This window comes from Suncus etruscus, chromosome 16 (assembly GCF_024139225.1).
Source record: "Suncus etruscus isolate mSunEtr1 chromosome 16, mSunEtr1.pri.cur, whole genome shotgun sequence".
NCBI lineage: Eukaryota > Metazoa > Chordata > Mammalia > Eulipotyphla > Soricidae > Suncus > Suncus etruscus.
The window spans coordinates 57,187,408-57,213,159 of record NC_064863.1 but is presented as its reverse complement, the minus strand read 5'-3'; the positions used below and the strand labels follow the sequence as shown (position 1 = coordinate 57,213,159).

The window sequence follows — 25,752 nt, the reverse complement described above, 5'->3', positions numbered from 1 at the left end:
TAACCTACATAAGAAATGTTTATATATATTAGTCTCATTTCAGACCATTAAAATTGAATCTTGTCCTTGGACTTGGGTTGTATAACATAATTTTCCATACTTAAACCCTGTATTTTATTTTTTACTGTAATATTACTTAATAATTTGAAGAATTGAATCCAGTTTTGAAGATTTTGACAATTATTAGAGTAATAATTTGTTAGTGAGAAAAATATTAATGTAAACAATGAAACTATTATGAAGCATATTTGTACAACTAGAATTTTAAGTTAGCACAAGTACTATTATATAAATAACTACACTATCAACTACCATGACAATGTTAATGAGTGCGAGAAGTAAAATGCCTCTTTGTTCTACAGGCAGTGGTGGAGAAGTAGGGAGGTTGGGGGCATTGGTGATGGGAATGTTGCACTGGTGAAGGGGGGTGTTCTTTGTATGACTGAAACTCAATTAAAATCATGTTTGTAACCACGGTGTTTAAATAAAGACATTATTAAAAAATAAAATTATATTTAAAGAAAAAGAATACTTGAGAAAGGGACCAGGTAGATAGTACACCAAGTAGGCCCTTTGCCTTGCACACAGCTGTTCCAGGTTCAATCCCTGGGACATGGAAAACCACATACAGTTTCCCATGCCCCACCAGGTGTGATATTTGAGTATAAACCCAGAAGTGAGTTCTGAATATCTCTGAGTGTGGACTAAATTATCAAAATAAAAATAATAATAGTGGGGAGAAAGAACAACTCAATGGTCTAAGTACATCAGGTGCATGTAGGGGGCCTGGATCTAATGCCTAACATCACATGGTCCCCAAGCACAGTGGAAGTAACTCCCAAACACCACTGGTGTGACCCCCACACAAATCAAACAAAAAATTGAGGAGCCTTAGGAGAGGACTCAAAAGGATGACACATTTATTCAATAGCACAAAACAAAACTAAAAAGAAACTAATAGGCTACCATAATATATTAGAATTAGCATTCTAGAAACAGAAACAGCTTTATATTTTTATTGTTGAAATACAACTTCTAGGCAACAATTTAGTTTTGCTACATTTAGTGATAACATTTTTGTGTATTTTTTTATTTTATTTATTTATCTGGTTATTTATTGTTTTTTTTTTTGGGCCACACCCGGTGATGCTAAGGGGTTACTCCTGGCTATGAGCTTAGAAATCTCTCATGGCTCAGGGGACCATATGGTACTCTGAGGATCGAACCCATGTTCGTCCTGTGTCAGCCGCGTGCAAGGCAAACGCCCTACTGCTGTGCTATTTGTCCGGCACCTGTTTGTGTTATTTTGAATCACACCAATCAGTGTTTAGAATTTTTTCCTAACTTTGTACTCAGGGATTATTCCTGGATTTTGAGTAAGGGTATAAAGTGACAGAGATTAATCCTCAGTTGGCTTCATGCAAGGCAAGTGCCTTATCCTTTGTACTATTTCTCCAATCCTTAGACATAACATTTTTTCTTTTTGGGGGGCCACACCTGGCTGTGCTCAGGGGTTACTACCAGTTCTGTGCTCAGAAATCACTCCAGGAGGGCATGAGGAACCATATAGGATGCAAGGGATGGAACCCAGGTCAACCACAAGAAAGCAAATATCCTACCCTCTGTACTATCACTCTAACTTGTAATGCAGTTAGAATGAATTGGTAGCTTTTGTAAAATACTTATTCCAAAAATTTATATTCCTCAAAATTAAATTGAAGTATTTTTTTCATATTGAACTGACACTACTTCAGTTTTTTTCATTTTTTATGTTAATCCCTAGTTGAAATTATATCTAAAAATATATAACTTGACTCATTATGTATTTGCACTTGTTTATTTACATAAAGATATGTAACTAAAATATGTTTTGAAAGGTTTTATATATATATATATATATATATATATATATATATATATATTGTTTTTGGACCACACCCAGTGACGCTCAGGGGTTACTCCTGACTATGTGCTCAGAAATTGCTCCTAGTTTGGGGGACCATTACAGGGCGCCCAGATATCAAACCAGAGTCAGTCCTAGGCTCTTGCGCGCAAGGCAGACAGATGCCTTACTGCTTGCACCACCACTCCGGCTCCTTGAAAGTATATCTTAAAATCACAATATGAATTTTTACAAATGTACTGATTCTAATTAGAGCACTATATATTCAGAACAAGACCTGATAACGGCAATTTCTGAAATAACAATGTATTTGAGGAAAATTTGCACACACTAAGATGAATCATGATAAAAATGATGAAAGGGGAGTTTAAAAATTTCTATTTTGGGTCTGAAGCAGAGGAGCAGCAGTAGGGTGTTTGCCTTACATGCGGCAGACCTAGAATAGACAGCAGTTCGATCCCCCAGCATCCCATATGGTCTTCCAAACCAGGAGAGATTTCAGAGCGCATAGCCAGGAGTTAATCCCTGAGCGTCACAGGATGTGGGCCCAAAAACCAAATAAACAAAGAAATAAAAACTTCTTGTTTTGCTTTTAAATTTAATTTTTCAAATTTTTTCATTGTGGGCCACATCTGTGGTGCTCAGGGTTACTCCAGGCTTTTTCATTGAGGAATCACTTCCGCTAGGCTTGGGGACCATATGGGATGCTGGAGATCAAACCTGGGTCAGCTGCATGCGAGGCAAACACCCTACCTTCTGTACTTTTGTTCTGGCTCCCATTTTGCTTTTGTGGGGGGGGGCAAATAAACAATTTCAATACTGTCTGTTAACTTTTGAGTTTCTATGCACTGTATTAGAAAAATCTAACACAGTCCTGCTTTGAGAAACATAAATCACAGCAAGATAAGCAATCTGCCAATTTTTGATCATATCAGACATTAACAGTTTACTATAGCACAAATCATCTTTCTAACCACCAAACCTCATGGTTCCCTCAGTGGAAATAGAATGATTCTATGAGTAGCTAAGAAGTACCATCAATGTATGTGAGTGTTTGGTTGTGTTTATTGATTTATTTATTTGCTAAATACATTCTGGGCATATTACAATAGTAATCGTATCTCAAAACCGGAATAGGATATTCTTTGGAATCATCATGAGTTGCACCCTGTATGCCCTTCACCACTTGGAGCTTCTCTATGTAAGTAGAACAATTACTTCACTATGTGAAAGCAGCTAGTTCAAGATTGATTATGTTATCAGGTTGTATCAGGTCTGTAGAGCTCAGTCACTGAACCCGTCTGACTTGTTTTATTCTTTTTTTAATTGTTGCTAACTACTCTCATAATTTTCCAGCCTCCCATCAGTCCTGACCTGGCTGATGTGGATCAGATGGTGACAGAGAAGAAGCTAAGAGTCCTGGGTCCATGATGTACGCGTAAGTTCTCAGCTTTTTTTTATACAGAGTTATCAGTGGAGACGGGTTTATTTTTGGCATAGGCAAGACATACTTTCACACTTTTTCTGGTTCTTTGATGCTGAGTTCCTAAACTCTGTGTGTGTGTGTGTGTGTGTGTGTGTGTGTGTGTGTGTGTGTGTGCTATTTTTCAAATGTGACTAATGTTAAAAAGTGAGGAGCAATGAAGTGGTGTTTTATAAATAATAAAAAATGGCATGGAATAACATATTAGTCATATGTTATATTATATAAATATTTAGGAAAACCTATAATTAAATAATAATTTATGATCTAGTATGGCAAATAACATAGTTTCAGGTTTTTGTTGCTTAATAAAGTATATTCTGGAAAAATGAAATAAAAATATAATAGAAGCCATAAGACTTATTTGTTTAATTTTAAATAGCAATGTATGGTAGCAATATATTATTTTGTATATAAAATGAATGAAGGAAATTACATAATCATATTTTAAAATACAATATCTATGTCACATTTATCAAATTAAACTACAAGAAATTTGATTAACAAGTTAAAAGAAAACAAATTTGTAAATACATTATATTTTGACAATTAGAAGCTATTGCTATACATATTCAGAAATTAATAACTGATATTTGAAGTTATTTTAGTCACTCACTTTTCTTCCTTTTCAGAAACTCTTGACCTTTTAATATATATTTATTTTCCACATGTTCAGTAGACTAATGTTTAAAACATAATCATGCTTTTGTGATGACAATAATTGTAGAGTCATTTGGTTTTGTCTTCAATTACATAAAATACCTAAATCTTTAGGCTCTAACACCTAAATGATAATACTCTTATTTTATAATTTACTCTCATACAATAGCAGATGCATGGCATTTATTTCATAAATTTTATCTTATAAGAACTTTAATGCTATTATATTATTTATATTTTGTATTAAATATTGAAAATATTGTTTTGTTTATCATGGTAAGGCCAAAGTAAGACAGAATTTATAGTAGGGAAAAAGCTTTACTTTCTTATATAGCAAACAATTTCAATTTTTTTTTTTTTTTTTGTGGTTTTTGGGTCACACCCGGCAGTGCTCAGGGGTTATTCCTGACTCCAGGCTCAGAAATTTCTCCTGGCAGGCACGGGGGACCATATGGGATGCCTAGATTCGAACCGATGACCTCCTGCATGAAAGGCAAATGCCTTACCTCCATGCTATCTCTCCGGCCCCACAATTTCAATTTTTAAAAATTCACAAAGACCTTAAAGTTCTTTTATTCTCATTCTACTCAGAATTTTATGCCATGTTGTCAACTTTATTCTTCTTTTTACAATTTATGGGATAAGTCTCATTTCCATTCCCTCTTATCCTTTACAATACCAGCATGAAGTTTCTGTAATAAAGCCAGTTATTTTTGATCCATATGTTACAGTTCTGCAATTTTAAGTAAAATTTGTAATTGGATTTCAAATGAGTATTTATATATATTTTTTTGTTTTTTGGGGGGCCACACCCGTTTGATGCTCAGGGGTTACTCCTGGCTAAGCGCTCAGAAATTGCCTCTGGCTTGGGGGGATCATATGGGATGCCTGGGGATAGAACTGCGGTCCTTCCTTGGCTAGTGCATGCAAGGCAGACACCTTACCTCTAGTGCCACCTCACCGGCCCCTCAGAATATATATTTTGTAAGAAAATATGTTCTATTTAGTACAAAATGTCAGAATTAAAACGACTAGGTAGTAGATTTAGTAATTTACTACTTTCTGTGGTAAAGGTATTTTGCCCAAGAGATCTAGTCTCAATAAAAAAAATGAGTGAAATATACTACAGTTTCTTAGAAGTTTTTCTCACTAAATGTTGTAAATTGAAAAGAGTAATAACTGTGTGATGTATTATATTATTTATATTGTTATATTATATTAATTATATCATATCATTTTATATCTTATGTTATATTAATATATTAGAAGCAAATATATATTACTTTTGCACAAGTTACCTCTCAAGACTACACTCTTCTCTATAAAGTGTGGAGAAGTTTGTATTAAAATATATAGAAAAGAATAGTCACCATTAATTAAATTTGAAATTATTATTGTGATAAGCAATGCAATGTCTTTGGATTCCTTTGTCTCTATTTATTTTGGTTTTATTTTTATATTGAAATAGTAATAAATTAATATACACATTCATTTTATTATACTTTTACTGCATAATTAGTTGTAGAGTAATTACAGAACTTTTGTTTTAGTTATCTGATTATGTATGTGTTGCCAAGCTGTACAATGGGTGAATGATCAAAACACTTTCAAAAGCAGTTTATTAAATCACTTAAAAGTCTTGTAAAGCAGTACAATTATGTAATTTCAAAATAATTAAATCTCCACTCAATATAAAAATATTAACTTTAAGGCATCAGAGAACCATTTAAATTACCCACAAACACTAAAATGCAAACAAACCCAATATGTTTTTCAGTAGTCCCTATACCTGATGTCCTCCTCAAGTAAGGCCAAGATAAGAGATATGGTTATTAGCAAGTTTACACCTCAGTGGTAGAGGAATCACCCTGATAACACAATCATTTAATGTAAAAAAAATGATCTATCAGGATGCATGACAGTGCTCACTCAATCTCATAAAGGCTTCTCTGAACATATAATGATTAAAATTAGTCTTAGAAAAATAGAAGAAATTAGCAGGAGAAACAAGAAAGGGGCCATGGGCTGAGTACATGGTCCTGCAAATTTATGAGAAAATTTTTAAATAAATTTTTTGAGTGAATCACATGAGATGCACAGTTACAAAGTTGTACATGATTGAGTTTCAGTCACTGACACCATTCCTTCAACAGTGCATAACCTGCTACTAGTGTAACCATTTTCCTTCCTGCATTCTCTACTGTTTGCCTCCGTGGCACACAGTTTTTTTTCTCTTTCTCTCACTTTTCTCTCTCTCCCTCTCTCCTTTCAATCTCTCTTTGTACAAAAAGTCATGAGACTTGAGAATTACTTGAGACTTGAGAATTGAGATGTTGGAAATTAGCAGATGAAACTAAAGTGGTCAGTTGAATCCCCAACCCCATTTTCCCCTTCCTTATTTTTCCATTTTTTTTCACAAAGTATTGAAGATGAATTTAATTTAATAATAATTCAATGGGCTGGAAATAATTGAGTGAATAATAAAATTATATGCATAATGCATGTTGTTACATATTGTATACATTTTGTTTATTTATTTACTTATTTATAATCTTTTTATATAAATCTTTATTTAAGCACCATGATTACAAGCATGTTTGTAGTTGGGTCTCAGGCATAATCAGAATACCCCCCTTAACCAGTGCAATATTCCCACCACCAGTGTCCCTCCCCTACCCATGCCTGTATTCATGACAGGCATTCAACTTCTCTTATTATTTAACATTGTCATGCTAGTTGTTAGTGTAGTTATTTCCCTAACAGCATTCACCACTCTTTGTGGTGAGCTTCAAGTTGTGAGCTAGTCCTTCGGGCCCTTCCAGCCCTTAATTCTGGGCCTTAGTACAGTAATGTCCTTAATTTTTCTAAAAACCCATAGATGAGAGTGACAATTCTGTGTCTATCTCCCTCCCTCTGACATATTTCACTCAACATAATAGATTCCATGTACATCCACATATAGGAAAAAGTCATGGGGGCCGGAGAGATAGCATGGAGGTAAGGCATTTGCCTTTCATGCAGAAGGTCATCGGTTCGAATCCCGGCGTCCCATATGGTCCCCCGTGCCTGCCAGGAGCAATTTCTGAGCATGGAGCCAGGAGTAACCCCTGAGCACTGCTGGGTGTGACCCAAAAACCACAAAAAAAAAAAAAAAAAGAAAAAGTCATGACTTCATCTCTCCTGAAGGCTGCATAATATTCCATTGTGTACATGTAACATGGTTTCTTTAGCCATTTATCTGTTGAAGGGCATCTTGGTTGTTTCCAGAGTCTGGCTATTGTTACAGCTGATGTAATGATGGGGGTATGTGGGAGAGGCTGAACTCTTCAGTTACTGTGTTTGCACACAGCTGGATACATATCAAAGATAGAGATGCCAAGGGTGCCTAATAGTGTGTCATGATCACACATTTTTTTTCTTCTTTCAAGTATGTCTTTCCAGCTAAACAGAGTCATCTGTTGCCCATGTCAATATTTCTTGGTGTATTGTAGGATTTCAAGTAGATAGTAAACATCTGTGTGTTGATTTAATATAATATATGCTTAAGACTAAAGAATAGATATAAAGGAAAGGAGAAATATTAAGAGGAAATGAAAATTCAAAAATTGCCTTTTATAATGAATTTAATTAACAAATCGTATGAATTCTATGAAATAAAGTATTCAAAAGAAAATGAAAAGTTAATAGGGGAAATAGTTTATTTAAAGTAGCATTGTATTTCCTTAGATTTATTGGGGTAGAGAAAAGTATCAGACAGGCATCTATAGACTAGATTTTAAAATAACAAATGCCTGCTAGCTAACATACAATGTAGTAGACTCATTCTATGAATGCATACATATATATCAACTTACATTACATATAGCTCTGATATATATACTTATATATGATACATGTGTGTATATACACACATCACATTAACACATATATACAGTTATCAATAAAATATTATTTTTGATCTTTTAATCTAAAGAAGTAACAAATAAATGTGAGCTATAAATGTTATATCATCATATGCATCACCTAAATACTCTAGGATAGTTGAGTTTGTTTGATTTGCTGAATAGTTGATTAATTAAAAATGTAATGTAGAAAATATAAAGACGTTTGATTTACTAGTAGGAATTGAGTAACTTTTCTTTTTTTTTTAAGTTAAAAATGCCTAGACATAAAAAAAAAAAAAATGCCTGGACATCAGAAAGTTCACATTTTCTAATTTATCAAATTCATTCAGAATTAGTTTTTTTATTTATCCTAGCTTACAGTATGAAATTACTAATATAATTCTTTTTTTGTTTTTGTTTTTGTTTTTTTGTTTGTTTTGTTTTTGTTTTTGTTTTTGGGCCACACCCGGTGGTCCTCAGGGGTTTTTCCTGGCTGTCTGCTCAGATAGCTCCTGGCAGGCACGGGGGACCATATGGGACACCGGGATTCGAACCCACCTTTGCTCCTGGATCGGCTGCTTGCAAGGCAAACGCCGCTGTGCTATCTCTCCGGGAAATATAGTTCTTTTAAATTTTATGATTTTTAATTTGTCAAGGCAATATTTGAAGAAATATTATTCAAAATGAAACATTGCTTTAGACACCATATTTTCAAGCAGTTCTGAATACACTCATTCCAATAGGTGATATAAGATAAAGCAAGCTGGTAAGCATTTATTTCTAAAAGTAGAGGGGGAAATTTAACATAAAACACTGTAGACTATTCTGTGTTAAAGGTAAGGGAGTTTAGTTTTGTGATCTACAGTGTGTTTGAAAATTGCCCTGTCTTGTATTTCCCCTTCTAATACTAGGGCAGATAATGATTTACTTCATTCCTTTTGAATAATCAGTAAATAATGTCAAACAGGCAGGATGAAGCAAAATAAGGTAACTCATGCGTACTTCATTCTCTAATGATGAGACACTATGCAAAGCAAGATTATACAGTTCATTGCTATCATAAAAGTATTTAAAATAGGATAAAATGGGCCTTTCGTGTTACTCCTACCTTCCAAAGTTAATTCATAATTTTGGTTTCATGTTTAGGTCTGAAAAAACTGTGCAGATCTCTTAAATACTATGCATAGCATATTAGCATAGGCAACGCCCCAAAATTATCTCAGTGTTATCAATTTAGCCCCTCTGTACTAAGTGTGTGAGGCATGTCCTTCCTCATTATGATTCTCTTACTACTTCTCCTCCCTCTTATCATTCATCATTCTGTAATCATCTTTCCTTTAATTAATACTAATCCTTGGTTCTTCCTTCATTTTAAGCTTAGATTCCAGGTGTTCTAGATTTAATTCTGACTACTTTCCTGGTTTTATAAAGATAAAAGAAAAACATTCACTTTTAAAGATTTTTTTCACATATCCTATAACTTTTAAGAGAATCTTAACTCATTTGACTGGATATTTGGTATATTATCAGAAAAATTGTGAGAAGATTGTGAGAAGTACCATTCATTACCTTTTCCATAATGTTAATTCAGCCTTTACCAAATATGCCCTTTTTAAATTTGTAATCCTTGACTTTTATAATTTATCTTTTTGGTCAGTTATTTGTTTTAGGCTGTTACTAAATTCTTTAACCCTTAGATTAACAAATAGTAGCCCAAAATTAGTCAGTATTTCCCAATTTTTAAATTAATTTTTCTTTATTTTATTTTATGTAACTGATCAAATATCATGTGTCTTTTTGCTAAAAGAGCTTTTAAAAAATAACTTATAACTAAGTTGTACCAACATGAAAGCTATGACTTATTAGCAAAGAACTTCACAAACTTGTGGAATTTGAACAACTATTTTGTTTAGTGTGTTGTATATCTTTTTGGATTGTAGAATCTGTCCTGAGTACCTCTTGGCTCTTTATTAGTTGGAAATTTTGATGGTTAAAATAAAATCACAGCTTCCTGACAAGAAGCATAATAAAATCAACCATTATTTATTCCTACTTTACTATACAATTCTATTTAGTTTAAAACTTATTACTTCTGATATTTATAAACCAGAGTTTGTATTTAAAAATTAACCCAAATCACTCAAAAAATTTTATTTGTATGTTTTTGGGCCACACATCTGGATATGCTTAGGGTTTACTCCTGGCTTTGAGCTTAGGAATCACTCCTGAAGGACTTAGGGGATCTTACGTGATGTTAAGGATCAAACCAAAGTCAACCACATGCGAGACAATTGCCCTAAAGACTTTACTGTTACAGTTACAGAAACTTAAAAACTTTTAAATATTAGAGATCCATGGAGAACTCAATGTTTATCATTGTTGCTAGATTTATTATATCTCTAAATGATTTAATGAATTTTAAATTATTATATTTTCATTCAATGATATTTAGGACTAAATCTAGATGCATACAACTTGTATGCATCAACTTTATGTATGCATCAACTTCATGTATGTATCAACTTTAACTCTATATTATTTATTAGAATCAAAGAAAACTCAATATTTAGAATAAAATCTATCTATCAGAGTTATATTTTATGCATATGCTAATGTTACTCTTAAAATACTTGCTTAACTGGGGGCCGGAGCAGTGGTGTTGAGCCGTAAGGTGTCTGCCTTAACCTAGGACTGACCGCAGTTCAATCCCCCGGGGTTCCATATAGTCTCCCAAGCCAGGAGCGATTTCTGAGCTCCCTGAGCATCACTGGGTGTGGCCCAAACAAACAAACAAACAAAAAAAAACTTGCTTAATTGTATAGATGGGAAAAGTAAATATTAAATTGCAAGTTCACAACATACTTAATAAAGGATGACCAAATACAAAGACCTATAAAAGGAACTTTTTTTCTTACTATTATTCATTTTTAGTGTTCTATTTGTAATCTAATGCTAGTAATACAATATTAAGTTAATAAGTTTTCTTTTTTTTATTTTAATTATGGCAACAAAGATAAAAAGAAAGAGGACAGGGTAAAGTTACAGTGGAAGCACAATCATCCATAAACAGAATTCTCGGTAGTCCCATCTATGATATCCCAGCCTTGAACTTTCAGCCAAAGAACATTAAGAAAAACAAAACTAAACCCATGTACAATACAATTACTTTGTCCCTCAAATCCCTATATTTTAGTGGGCCTATGCAAACAAATGCCACTTAACACCGTTTTTTACTATGTTCCCTTGACTCCAATCCTTAAGAAAAACAACCCACTAAAACTTTTGAGGTTAACTTAAACTAGTAAGCATGTGCATGGAACTAGATAAATGTACTTTGCCCTCAATGTTTAAGGAGTTACATAAGTCTAATGTCTTTAGATTATATTGTGTGCTGCTAAGAAATAAGTTTTCTTAAAAATATCAGTAAATTTCTTAGGGGCCGGAGAGATAGCATGGAGGTAAGGCGTTTGCCTTTCACGCAGGAGGTCATCGGTTCGAATCCCGGCGCCCCATATGGTCCCCCGTGCCTGCCAGGAGCAATTTCTGAGCCTGGAGCCAGGAATAACCCCTGAGCACTGCCGGGTGTGACCCAAAAACCAAAAAAAAAATATATCAGTAAATTTCTGATGTTTATGGAATGAAGAAGTATGAAATCTAATTGAAATGCAATAAGCATATCCAGAATTTCTTTATCTATGTAAAATTTTATAAACTATTTATATATTTCTCTAATAGTTATATACATTATTTATATATTTATTATTATTATTATTAATAGGGGGTTGGCTACATATGATAATTCTTGGACTTACTTTTGACTTTGTACTCAGGCATCACTCCTGGTGTACTGGTGGTGTTTAGATAACCAACCATATATATGCATTGCCAGGTATTGAATCCAGGTCTTTTATATTCATGGCACACTAACAACCTCTTGCACTATATTTCTGGTCCTATAAATTACTTTATAATTTAGCAAATATGAGTGGGAAGTTAACTCAAACAGCTATAATTTAAAGAGCCTTGGATTGGGGCCAGAGTGGTGACGCTAGAGGTAAGACATCTGCCTTGCAAGCACTAGCCTAGGACAGACCGTGGTTTGATCCCCGGGCATCCCATATGGTTGGTGTCTCCAAGTCAGGTGCGATTTCTGAGCACATAGCCAGGAATAACCCCTGAGTGTCAACAGGTGTGGCCCCAAAATAAAAAAGAATAAATAAAATAAAATAAAGAGCCTTGGGTTGAATTCATAAAATGAATACCCCTTCAACCCATTTAGGACCACTGTGAGTGACCCCTGAGCACTGAGATGAAAGTAGTCTCCTAAACATCACAAGGTAGGACCCTCAAACAAACAAAAAAATCTCTAAAATAGAACAATAAAAATTGTACATAGCAAATTAATAGCAATAATATATTTAGCAAGCCAATTATATTTATGTACCCATGTTGTTATACCAACTGAAAATTATATTGTATATAACAAATACAAATATAAATGGCATTTATTAAGCAACTAAAACTTGAGTAATTTAGGTATTTTGTAGAAAAATATAATATTTGCATTGTTTAAATGCAATCTGTAAATTATTTTTGTAATGTATAGAAGTTTAATTCAATTACTATATGTGATTCCATGGTTTGTATATGGCATCTTCTGTGAATGAGATGATCTAACTGTAACAATTAAGTTTCAATGGCCCCTTAATATATACTTGTAACTTCAGTTGATCTTAGTCAAAAGGCTGAGGAGCAATAATATAACTTGTAACTACAAAGTAAAAATAATTGCTATTTGAAAAATTTAATAAAATAAATTTAATAGCATTTGGGTCATTTGAGACTTTAATTTGGAAAAGATATAGCAACTCAGCATTTGACATGGAAATTCTAAGAATTAAATGCTCTCAAACTTCTTGGCATGTAGCACAGTAACCTACTCATTACTTCTTTCATATAGGGCCTTCAAATATGTGGCAAAGATTCCAGGACATGTTAATCTTGTTTATTTAGTATGTAAATTATATTAGTTGCAAATGAGACCATTGTTGATCTCTTTTATCTAGGACATTTATATCTTAATCATAGCTCCTCCCTCTGAACTGAATTGCAAAACAGCACTATAATGTAAATTTTTATACTAGTCAAACAAAAGTCTTAATGAAGAATGGTCTATTATCAAAAACAATTATGAGTTTATTTTATTTTATATTTTATTTTTGGGCCACATTCAGCAGTGCTAAGGGGTTACTCCTGGCTCTGCCCTCAGGAATCACTCTTAAGACCATATGGGATGCCTAGGTTTGAATCTGGATTCCCTGCAGGCAAGGCAAACGCCTACTTGCTATGCGAAAACAATTATGATTTTAAGATACATATATATATATATATATTTAGCTATTTAATTAACTAGAAATCCCATGGCAATCATATGTTCTATTTCCTATGCAACATGCATCTATATATAAATGCTATATATCATACAAAGCTGGTATTTAATGAAAATTCAGATTTATTTTTTATAATAATTTTCATTTTGACCAAAGTGGATTACAAATCATTCACAATAAAAGTTTAGGTATATAGTGACATTGAATCAGGGGCATTCCCACCACCAATGTTGTCCTCCCTCTCTCCCAATCCCAAATTGCGTCCCATATCCCTCCTCCCTTGCCCCCTTAGCTGCTAGTATAAGTGGTCCTCTCTTGTCTAGCTTGTTGTAGATTGAGTATCCATCCTGTTATTGGCTTTGGATTTGGTACCTAAGTCTGATCATTTTTTATTTCTACTCAATGTTCATACGACTGTGTGGTCTTGGGACCTGCCATTATTTCCCCCTCAATTTGCGAGGCAGATCAAAATGGTTCAAGTTATGTGGTTCTGTTTGAAGGAAAGAAGAAAAGGGTGGGGGGCAAAATCAAACAAGCAAAAAATGGGAGGAGTCCTTCTAGAGGCTATAAATATCGGTTTAAGAGAAGAAAGAAAAAAAGGAAGAAAAACATAACAACAATACAAAAAAAAAAACTTCAAACTAAAAACCCAAAAAGCACCACAGCAATAAAGACAACAACCAAACAATAATCCTGGTCCCCCAAAATTTAGATTTATTTTAACTAATGGTATTTACATTGCTATTTGGTCTTTAACAGAGAAAAATAGTGATTTTTTTAAAATGGTGTAGTAAAATGTTTAATAATAATAAATATACAACATATTTATCATGAATATATGTGCTTAGCATCTTATGATTATTTAGTAGTTAGTAAGTCTATTTTAATTCACTTTTGTTTCCCTAAGTTATTCAACCAGATCTAGATATAAGTAGCAAAATATGAATTTTAAGAATTTTTTGTGCTTTTAAATGAGTATGAATAAAAATATTTGGTTTAAATAAACTGATGAATTAATGAAGACATTTTCTGAGTAGCTTTTGGAAAATATATAAAATAAAAAACAAAAGAAAATAAAAAATTAACAAGGAAGGATGGATTCAGTATGGAATCATTCAACTAAATGGCATATGGAAGGCATAGTGATCTGTAATTTAGCATATTCTTTTCAAGTTTCCTTTTCTATATTTAATAGAAGTTCCTGGCTCATAATTGAGTCAATTAAGTGCCCTATCACCTTAAAGCCTAGCAAAAAAATATTATTACTGTTAGATAGTATAAGTACATTGTTTTTAGTTTCAGGGAACTAAAGAAAACATCAGATCAGAGGTTTTTCTTATATTTTATTTTAGAAATTTATTATACTTCTTATTAATTACTGCAGTTCGACATAAAGTTATGTACTTATGTTTAGATAATATTGGAAATTTGTGAATCAGAGGTTTAATGTGGTAATATCCATATTTTATATTAATAATCAAAAAAATTTGAGGGGTTGATATTTTTGTATTATTTTTATGTTTTCCTTCCTTTTTTCCTCTTTTCCTAAACTGATTTTTATAACCTCTAGAAGGACTCCTCCTGTTTTTTGCTTGTTTAATTTTTTTTTCATTTTTTAATGGTCAAACAGCAAGTATGTTATATTTTTAATAATATTTTTTATTTAAACACCTTGATTAGAAACATGATTGTGGTTGGGTTTCAGTCATATAAAAGGATACACCCCATCACCAGAGCAACATTTCCACCACCAATGTCCCAAATATCCCTCCTCCCCACCCCGCCCGAACCCGTACTCTAGACAGGCTTTCTATTCCCTCATACATTCTCATTGTTAGGATAGATCGCAATGTAGTTACTTCTCTAACTAAACTCATCACTCTTTGTGGTGAGGTTCATGAAGTGGGCTGTAATTTCCAGCCCTCCTCTATTTGTCTCTGAAAATTATTGCAAGAATGTCTTTCATTTTTCTTAAAACCCATAGATGAGTGAGACCATTCTGTGTCTTTCTCTATCTATGACTTATTTCACTCAGCATAACAGATTTCATGTACATCCGTGTATAGGAAAATTTCATGACTTCATCTCTCCTGACAGCTGCATAATATTCCATTGTGTATATATGCCACAGTTTCTTTAGCCATTTATCTGTTGAAGGATATCTTGGCTGTTTCCAGAGTCTTGCTATGGTAAATAATGCTGCAATAAATATAGGTGTAAGGAAGGGATTTTTGTATTGTATTTTTGTGCTCCTAGGATATATTCCTAGGAGTGGCATAGCTGGATCGTATGGGAGCTCAATTTCCAGTTTTTGGAGGAATCTCATATCACTTTCCAGAAAGGTTGAACTAGACGGCATTCCCACCAGCAGTGGATATGAGTTCCTTTCTCTCCACATCCCCGCCAACACTGCTTGTTCCATTTTTTGTGATGTGTGCCAATCTCTGGGGTGTGAGGTGGTACCTCACAGTTGTTTTGATTTGCATCTCCCTGATGATTATTGATGTGGAGCATTTTTTCATGTGCCTTTTGGCCATTTGAATTTCTTCTTTGTCAAAGTGTCTGTCCATTTCTTCTCCCATTTTTGATGAGATTAGATGTTTTTTTCTTGTAAAGTTCTGTCAGTGCCTTGTATATTTTGGAAATTAGCCCCTTATCTGATGGGTATTGGGTGAATAGTTTCTCCCATTCAGTGGGTGGCTCTTGTATCCTGGGCACAATTTTCCTCGAGGTGCAGAAGCTTCTCAGCTTAATATATTCCCATCTGTTAATCTGTGCTTCCACTTGTTTGGAGAGTGCAGTTTCTTCCTTGAAGATGCCTTTAGTGTAAATATCATGGAGTGTTTTACCTACGTGTTGTTCTATATACCTTATGGTATCAGTTCTGATATCGAGGTCTTTAATCTTTTTGAATTTTACCTTTGTACATGATGTTATCTGGGGGTCTAAGTTCGCTTTTTGCAAGTGGCTAGCCAGTTGTGCCAACACCAATTGTTGAAGAGGCTTTCTTTGCTCCATTTAGGATTTCTTGCTCCTTTATCAAAAATTCGGTGATTGTATGTCTGGGGAACATTCTCTGAGTACTCAAGCCTATTCCACTGATCTGAGGGTCTTTCTTTATTCCAATACCATGCTGAGTATTCCATCTATATTTATATAAAAATCTTTTGTCTTTCTAATAAGTATATTTTCTCTTTTTTATCATTTATAATACTTCTGCGTCGATATAAAAATTTAGGGGCAATCAATTTAAGTTTTCTTTGAACTCATTTTGTCTATTTGTATTTTTCCTTAGTACAATTGTTATGTTTATGCATGGCATTCCAGGGATTGGTTGCTCATGAATATTTATGAAATTTTTTCATCCTAATTTTCTTTTACATTAAATTAATGTTGTACAGTTCCAGAATTGTGATGTTTCAGATTGTGCAAATTCCATAATTAAGATAAAGGTTGAAGACTCCGCTTATTTTCAGATCATTATGCCTATGTTTTTCTCAATATATTTTATGGTTTTGGTCTAATCTATAAGTTTTTATCTACATTCAGTTTATTGTTTGCTATCATATATGGATTCCGTTTAATTATTTTTACATTATTTTTACAAATTTAGTTTTCTCAATACTATTCGTTAAAGAGGCTTCAACTTGCTTCATTTCATGGCATTCCTCTTCATGCACACAACTACTTTGTCATAGATTATCCATCTAAAGATCTAACATCTACCACTAAAATCTCAGTAGTTGAATCTCTCTGCGAATCTATCACTAGAATCTCAGCCTGCTGAAAGGCTAAAAATCTCTATAGTGGTTATTAGAAAATGTTCCAACTGGATGAAAGGCATCTAATGCTGGAAAATGCAATGTGATAGATGTGTAAAGATTGGCTTGAAGACACAATTACCAGGAATCTTAGGGGATATGCCAAAGAATTTGTATGTTAATATAAAGCAGTTCATGGTGAAACTCTTGAAAGTGTCACTAAGACTCTTTGGGCAAACTTGCCTGCTGGTAATCTCAAGGTGTGTCAGTTGGGGAATATTACATACTAGGAGAGTTACAGCCTCTCTATCACAGTACATATCTATTTTAAAGAGTTTTTATATGTTAAAGTTCCATAGATATTATTTTGAGACGGTTCACATATTTTTACATTCTTCAACAACTCTTAGCAACTCTGTAAGCAGAAACTTCAAAATGCATTTTGAATCTAATTACACAACTCTCATTGCTAATAAGTTAGTACTTATTAGTAAGCCACTATAATATTCACCTGAACGTTTATAGTAACACTTTTAACCAGTTTCCCAGACTTCTCTCATGTCCCCCAGCTCCTTTTAAAAGAATTATCTCATCATTGGCCAAAACTCTAATAATGATGACTTCACGTATAATTTATTTCTATTCTCATTCATTATATAGAACTTCTTGTGGTGTTCACAAGAACTTCATAACTCTATGTTATGAATTGGTATCTTTTTCTGACCTTGTCATATTTTGTCTCTGGTTGCATACTTCATGCTGGCCACATTGACCTTCTTATTTTGCAAATACAAAATTTACTCCTATTTCACATTGCTTATAGTACTTTTTCTCAAATATCTTTCTTTTTCCTTTCCAAGCTCATAGCTTAGAAAAGTAGAGATACTTTCTTTGATTATATTGTTTTCTTTTTATTTAAATTTTATTCATTATCTTATTTACACTTTATAATTGGATTTAGATTTTTCTTGCTCAATTCTTCCTGATGACAACAGAAATCTTGAGACAGGGAATAGGTTCGAAATTTCTATACAAATAATTGTTAAAATGTCAAAATGTAGATACTCAACCTAATATATTTTATTATTGATACACTTGGATATATAACCCACTGAATTTTCTTTAGACAGTGGAATATTCTAAGAAAAATTTTGTAGTCATCAACAAGCAAAAGATTTTTAAGATAATGGTATATAATTTTGAAAGGCATTTAAAATATAGAATGATTATTACATTTTATGAACAAATATTCTTAATGCTAAATATTTTTAGTTTTATAACTTATTTCAAAGATGAGGGTCAAGAGATAGCACAGCTGTAGGGCATTTGCCTTGCATACGGCTGACCCGTTCCATTCCCTGCATTCCATCCCAGCCTGCCAGGGGTAATTTCTGAGTGCAGAGCCAGGAGTAACCCTTCAGCACCACTGGGTGTTGCCCAAAAAACAATCAATCAATCAATCAATAAAGTTTTGGAAAGATAAAGATGAAATTGACATCATAACATAAAGTTGTTTGTTTTTGTTTTGGGACTACATCCATTGACGCTCAGAGGTTACTCCTGGCTATGCGCTCAGAAATCGCTCCTGGCTTGGGGCACCATATGGGCTGCTGAGGGATCAAACTGTGGTCCGTCCTAGACTAGAGCTTGAAAGACAGATGCCTTACCGCTAGAGCCACTGCTCTGGTACCATAACATAAAGTTGTTTCTGAGTGTTTACAATATGCTTTCAAAGATCAACTATTCAAAAAGAGGGATGGATTTGGCACTAGATCTCGTCTTCACAGCCTAAAAGCTTTCTAAAATTTATTTTTTGTTGTTGTTTTGGGTCAACATGTTATACTCGGGGCTTATTTTTGGCTCTGTGTTAAGGGAACATCCTGTCAGTGCACTGGGAACTATATGTGTTGAATGGGATTGAACGAGAGTTCAGTGCATGCATGGCAATTCCTTTAACATCTTGTATTATTTCTCCAACTCCAAAAATTTAAGTGATTAAAAACACCTTTAATATTTATTAAAAGTATCCTGAAATTTTCTACATATTTTACACAATATTACATTATGTAAATTGAGTTTAACAAAGTTATTATTCCAACACCAATGTATAGAGCTATCATATGTTCTTATAAAGGAGTAGAACACTGTGAAATTTCTGATCACACAATTCAATTTAGTTCTTATCCATTGCTAGTCAAATGAGTCACTTCTTGATGATAAGGAAGATAGATCTGATGACTAACTCATACTTAGAATTTCCCAATATTCATGCCACTTCGCTTATTCTTTATGCGTCTATAGTCATTCATAATCATGACATATTTTAACTCTGCCCTCATATACCTTGGATCAAAACGAAGGTACTTTTTTCAGAGTATTTTGATTTACATATTTATTCTTTGAAATTGTTTTAAATCCAATGAAATCCCTCCATCAATAAAAATACCAGTGCTATCACTACAATGTTTCTGAGTCTTGTTTATTCAAATGGCTATAGCCTTCCCATAAAATAAAAGCATATACAAATGTTTACTGCAATAAACAAAACTAATTTGGCTACTTAATCCATCAATATAGCTTTTTTTTTTCTTCTTGCTTTTTTTGGTTATGCCTGGTGGCACTCAAGAGTTATTCCTGGCTCTGTGTTGAGAAGTCGCTCCTAGCAGGTTCGGGGGACCATATGGGATGCCAGGATTCAAATCACCATCCATCTATCCAGTGTTGGCCACATGAAAGGCAAAAGCCTTACCGCTGTGCTATCACTCAGCCCATTAATATTTTCTTAACCGCTTCTTACTTCCCAGTCTCCATCCAAAATATGTGAAATATTTTTTTAAATTTTCTTTTATTAGCCTTATTAATTTTGAGAAGTAACAACAAATATCTGTCACATATATATCAAATATCTTTTTTATGAAAACAAAATATACTGTGATATATCTATCTATCTATCTATCTATCTATCTATCTATCTATCTATCTATCTATCTATGAATGGTGGCACTCTGAGGGCCATATGGGATGCTGAAGATTAAACCAGGTTTGGCCACATGCAAGGCATGCAAGGCAATGGCCTTACTAGCCATACTATCTCTCTGGCCCTCCATGAATGTCTGAGTATCATATTTTAATAGTCGGTCATCTTTATTATATTAACCATATGGCTCATACAACAAGTAGTGGTCATGAATAGTAATTATTCAGAAGAGTCAAGCATTTATGTACTTACTAAAATTACTTACTATCAAACAGCCCACCTCTGAAAGAGTACACAACTTTAGACTTAATTTTCCACCTATATGAGAAGCATTTTGGAGATTGGGAGTTTATTTCATGTCACACTTGCTCTTTTGAATGGAACTTTTGTGAAACTATATAAAAAGGTTAAGACTGGCTTTCTAAATACATGCCTTTTTATACATTTTAGTAATTTTCATAACTAGGTAACAAGAATGAAATGGCAGCATATGCTCAGATTTAAGCAAAATATAACAGGAGTTATCTCTAGGGATATAAAAGGAATTATTTTGTGCTAAAGAAACTAAAATATTATTTTATTAATGGAAGTTTAAACCAGAAAATATTCTTTGATTTACTATTGCTTCTCCATAATAAATTTTTAAATGACAAAGTGGAAATTTTATTCTCCAAGACAAGTGATTTATACCTTTTGTATCAGCAGAAAACAGAGATACATTCATTCTATCCATAATACATTTTTTGTCATCCCTTTTTTTTGTTTCCTTCATAGAGAGGATTTCTTTTCTCTTCCAAGCAGTCCTTTTCTTCTCACCCAATACATAGACCCTCATTTTTCTTTTTTTTGGGGGGGGGGGGACACCAATTTGATGCTCAGGAGTTACTCCTGGCTAAGCACTCAGAAATTGCCCCTGGGTTGGGGGGGACCATATGGGATGCCGGGGGATCGAACCGCGTCCTTCCTTGGTTAGTGCTTGCAAAGCAGACACCTTACCTCTAGCACCACCTCTCTGGCCCCTTGACCCTCATTTTTAACCACAGCAACTTATTAATCATTTTGATCTCTCTTGAGAATACATATCCTTTAAGATTCAATTTACTAGTTGTCTCTCCTCCTAGACCATAAGAATTTAATAGCAGTGTATATTTGATTTGATGTTCATTAAATAAATGTTAGAACCCAATACATTGGCAATGTATATGAAATAATTATTTGTTGATGGTTGATAACTTATATGTTAGCTTTGTAACAAAAGCTGTCATTAGTATTTCTTTGAATTAGTGTCTTCTCTTTATGTAAGTTCTCATTTTTATAGTTCTCTCCAGAAAGATTTTTTTTTGTTTTGTTTTGGTTTTGGTTTTTGGATCACACCTGGCTGCGCTCAGGGATCACTCCTGGCTCTACGCTCAGAAATTGCTCCTGGCAGGCCTAGGGGACCATATGGGATGCCGGGATTTGAACCACCGTCCTTCTGCATGCAAGGCAAACGCCCCACCTCCGCACCATCTCTCCAGCCCCTCTAGGAAGTATTTTTATTCTAAGAACAGTAAACATTTTAATAACTATTACTTTGGACTTGGTTTTATTTATTATTTGGTCATAACAGCAGTGTGCAGAACTTTGGCTCAGGAATTATTCCTGGAAATGCTTAGGGGACCATTTGCAATGATGGGAATCAAATTGGGTTGAACTGAGTCCAAAGAAAGCACATTAGCACTTGTACTATCTTAATAGCAATGACTATTTTAATAGCAAATCATTTTTATCTATTAGATTAGTGATCATTTTTTTCTCCAGGAGTTTTTAATCTAAATCTTTATTTGGAATAGTTCTTCTGTTCCTTTGTTTTGCTTAAGCATTGTCAACTGTATGTTAAATCAAATAAGTATCCTTCCTACTCTTGAAGGAAAATAAAATAAAGTGCTTAAGTATATTTAAGAACTGTGTGTATATATAAATTGTAGAAAGTGTGTAAAAGATTCTCATTCAGCTCTTACTGTTGTTTTCTTCACAAAATTTTGTGACTAAGTTTTCTATTTTGTGTATTTTGGGGGTAGAGTTTGGTGGGTGCTTCCAAAAAATGTACAGAAAACTTAGACCCTCAATCAGCAGTCCTTAGTCTATAAGGCAGAAAGTTTGATGCAAGGCTTTAGAATTAAATATTATTCCAACTATGCAGAATAAGGATTGCCTAGGCTTTAGCAGTACTAAGGGACTACTTGGAAACTTCCCTTGCTGGTGACAAGGGAACAATATAGTTCTGGAAGTCAAATCCATGTCAGGTGCCTAGAATCACTCGTCTACCTGGGAACATAAAATTCTTGCCTTGTCCCACTCACTGTTAAGCAATCAGATAAATGATGGGGGGCATTGGTGGTGGGAAAGCTGACTGGTAAAGGGGAGTGTACTTTTTATGACTGAAACTCAGCTACAACATGTTTGTGACCCTGGTGCTTAAATAAAGATATTAATTTAAAAATTAATAACAAATAAGAATTGCTGCCAAATTCACCTCTTCCTCGCTACTCTATTACTTTGGCTTTTTTGTTTTGTTTTGTTTTGTGCCACACCCATTGACACTCAGGGGTTACTCTTGGCAATGCACTCAGAAATCATTCCTGCCTTGGGGTACCATATGGGACTGGGGGATGGAACCACGTCAGTCCTAGGCTACTGTGGGCAAGGCAGATTCCTTACCACTTGCGCCAACACTCCGGCCCCTACTTTAGCTTTAACAGGCTTACTATCTCTCTGGTGAATCTTCAAAATGAATTCTAAGTTTAAAGAATTCTTAACTCAGAGGAAGAGTTATACCTTATCTATATATCCTTGATTATTTAAGTTATCTCTCTCTTTTATTTTTTTATTTGTTTGTTTGTTGGCCCACACCCAGTGATGCTCAGGGATTACACCTGGATATTAACTCAGAAATTGCTCCTGGCTTGGGGAACCATGTGAGACCCCAGGGGATTGAACCCTGGTCCATTCTAGTAGCACAAGCAAGGCATGTGCCTTACCACTTGTGCCACCACTCTGGACCCTAAGTTCTCAATTTTAAAACATTTACTGAAAGTCCCATATCTTACAAAGTTAATGCCAGCTTTTTGTACGTGTCCAGCCCAACAAGCATGATCACATTCTCTTTCAAGCAACTGATGTTAAAGAGTTCTATGGAGAACAATGCTTAAAAGACTAAGTTCTGAGGGCAAATACCATATTTTTAGTACTAATTATCAGTAATGATTGCTGCTGTTTCACAAATTTTACCTTCCTTCCTTCCATTCTTCCTTCCTCCCTCCCTCCCTCCCTTCCTTCCTTCCTTCCTTCCTCCCTTCCTTCCTTCCTCCCTTCCTTTTTTTCTTCCTTCCTCCCTTACTTCCTTTTTTATTCCTTCCTCCCTCCCTCCCTCCCTCCCTCCCTCCCTCCCTCCCTCCCTCCCTCCCTCCCTTCCTTCCTTCCTTCCTTCCTTCCTTCCTTCCTTCCTTCCTTCCTTCCTTCCTTCCTTCCTTCCTCCCTCCCTCCCTCCCTTCTTGACGTGGGAAAAAGAAACACATGAAATCTCTACTTAAAAAAAAAAACTTTCTTTTAGTGAAAACTCTATGTATGCATGAAGGCCCCTGGGGCCTCATATATGCAGAACAGATGACCTAATACTTCATTCCTGACTTCCAATACCTAGTGAATTATTACTCAAGTTTATTCATGTAAACTTCTTGATAAAATCTCCTGACACTCATTGCCTTCCTCCACATTAATTGTTTTCTCTTTAAATCTTTTAATTTTGTCTTTGGGCCACACCTGACTGTAAAGCAGGGCTTTTTCCTTGCTCTGCATTAGGGATTACTGCTGGAGAAGCATAGGAAAATATATAGGGTATCAAGGATCGAACCTAAATTGGCCATATGCAAGGAAAAAGCCCTACTCATATGCTTTCTCTCCAGCCCCATTTCTCTTTTTAATAAATTTGTTCCATTGGATATAAATTGCATTTTTTTAGTTTTTTGTTTTTTTGATTTAGGGGTCACACCCGGCAGTACTTAGGGGTTATTCCTGGCTCTACGCTAAGAAACCGCTCCTGGCAGGCCCAGGGATGCCGGGATTCAAACCACCGTCCTTCTGCATACAAGGCAAATACCCTTCCTCCATGCTATCTCTCCAGCCCCAAGATATAAATTGCATTTTATATTAATAACTGTAGCCACATGTATCTGTCTAAACCCCCATTTAAATTGTGTCCTAAGTGCAAAGTCTCTGTTATTTATACCTAAATTATTCTAGAAAATTTTATGAACATTATAACGTAGTTTGAACTAATCCAGTTGCTTTCTATGACTACATTTAATAAATAAATTCATTAGAAATATCTGTTAGATAAAACTAAAATAAAAATTGACCCAAAAAGTTGGGATGAAAGATAGAGCACCTATGTTGGTTGTATGCAGTCAAACCATGTTTGATTTCCAATACTGCCTATGTCCCTTAAGCCCCACCAGAAGTCATCCCTAAAAGCAGAGCCAGTTGTGATTTCTGAATAGTCTTGTGTGGTACTGAATATAAATAAATAAGTAAACAAATAAAAAAAACATAGCAAACTGGGCCGGAGAGATAGCATGGAGGTAAGGTGTTTGTTTGCCTTGTATGCAAAGGGACAGCGGTTCAAATTCCAGCATTTCATGTGGTCTCCAGAGCCTGCCAGAAGCGTTTTCTGAGCAGAAAGCCATGAATAACCTCTGAGCGCTGCCGTGTGGCCCAAAAACCAAACCAAAACATAACAAAAAAACATACAAAACTATCTTACTAGCATCTTTCTACAGACTTTGTATTTTATATAAAAGTTAGGAAAATAAAGTAAATACCAACTTTCAAACTGGAAAAAGATAATTAAATTGACTGAAGATATTATAGGTGGCGAGAACAGAAGTAAGACAGGGCAAGAGTCAACTAGAAGCAGTAATAAGACCTGACTCTTATCAAATACAGTTCACAATTTGTGTTACCATTGGGGGATCCCAATAAAATGCAAATAATATTATTAATTCTTCAAAAGTAATATCACTGCTTTTAAATTAACTAAGAGAAAATAGGTGACTTATATAGTATCATATTAAAATATTATACCGTATTTGCCGGCGTATAAGATGACTGGGTGTATAAGACGACCCCCTAATTTTGCAGTTAAAACATAGGATTAGGCCTATATTCACTGTATCAGACAGAACGTTCCTGTGCTGCAACTGTATGTACCACAGTGAGCCAATCACAACAAGGAAAGGTTCAAAGGTTATACTGTAATAGATTTCCACTTTGACTCTGGCCAATCTGAGCAGGCTTTTGACAGTGTAGATTCGGGTCCAGAACATTGTCTAATTTGCATGCATAAAAAACCTGCTTGGATTGGCTGAGTTAGAGAGGCAGTCCGAGCAGCCTTGCAGTGATTGGTGCAGGATTGAGTTGGAAAATTTGTTTTGTGGCAATATTCAGATAATTTTTGTTTAGCAGCATATTGAAACATTTTTCGGGATATACTCGGCATATAAGATGACCCCCGATTTTCAGTTGACTATTTTTTGTTTCAAAAGTCATCTTACACGCCGGAAAATACAGTACTTCTAATTAAGTAAAACCAGATATTATTATATGACTTTAAAATTTTCTTATTAAACTCTCTTATTTAAGTTTTAAAAACAAACT

The 25,752-nt window shown here is 34.3% G+C and overlaps 1 protein-coding gene across 1 annotated transcript in view; it reads left to right on the top strand.

The window, feature by feature from the left end:
• The first annotated feature begins 3,333 nt into the window (after positions 1–3,333).
• The window catches only part of LOC126032159 (transmembrane protease serine 11F-like), a 74,283-nt gene continuing 51,864 nt past the window's right edge, over positions 3,334–25,752 (top strand). Inside the window, exon 1 of the mRNA XM_049789853.1 lies at positions 3,334–3,341. Within this exon, the coding sequence (XP_049645810.1) occupies positions 3,334–3,341 (8 nt within the window). The remainder of the gene's footprint in view (positions 3,342–25,752) is intronic.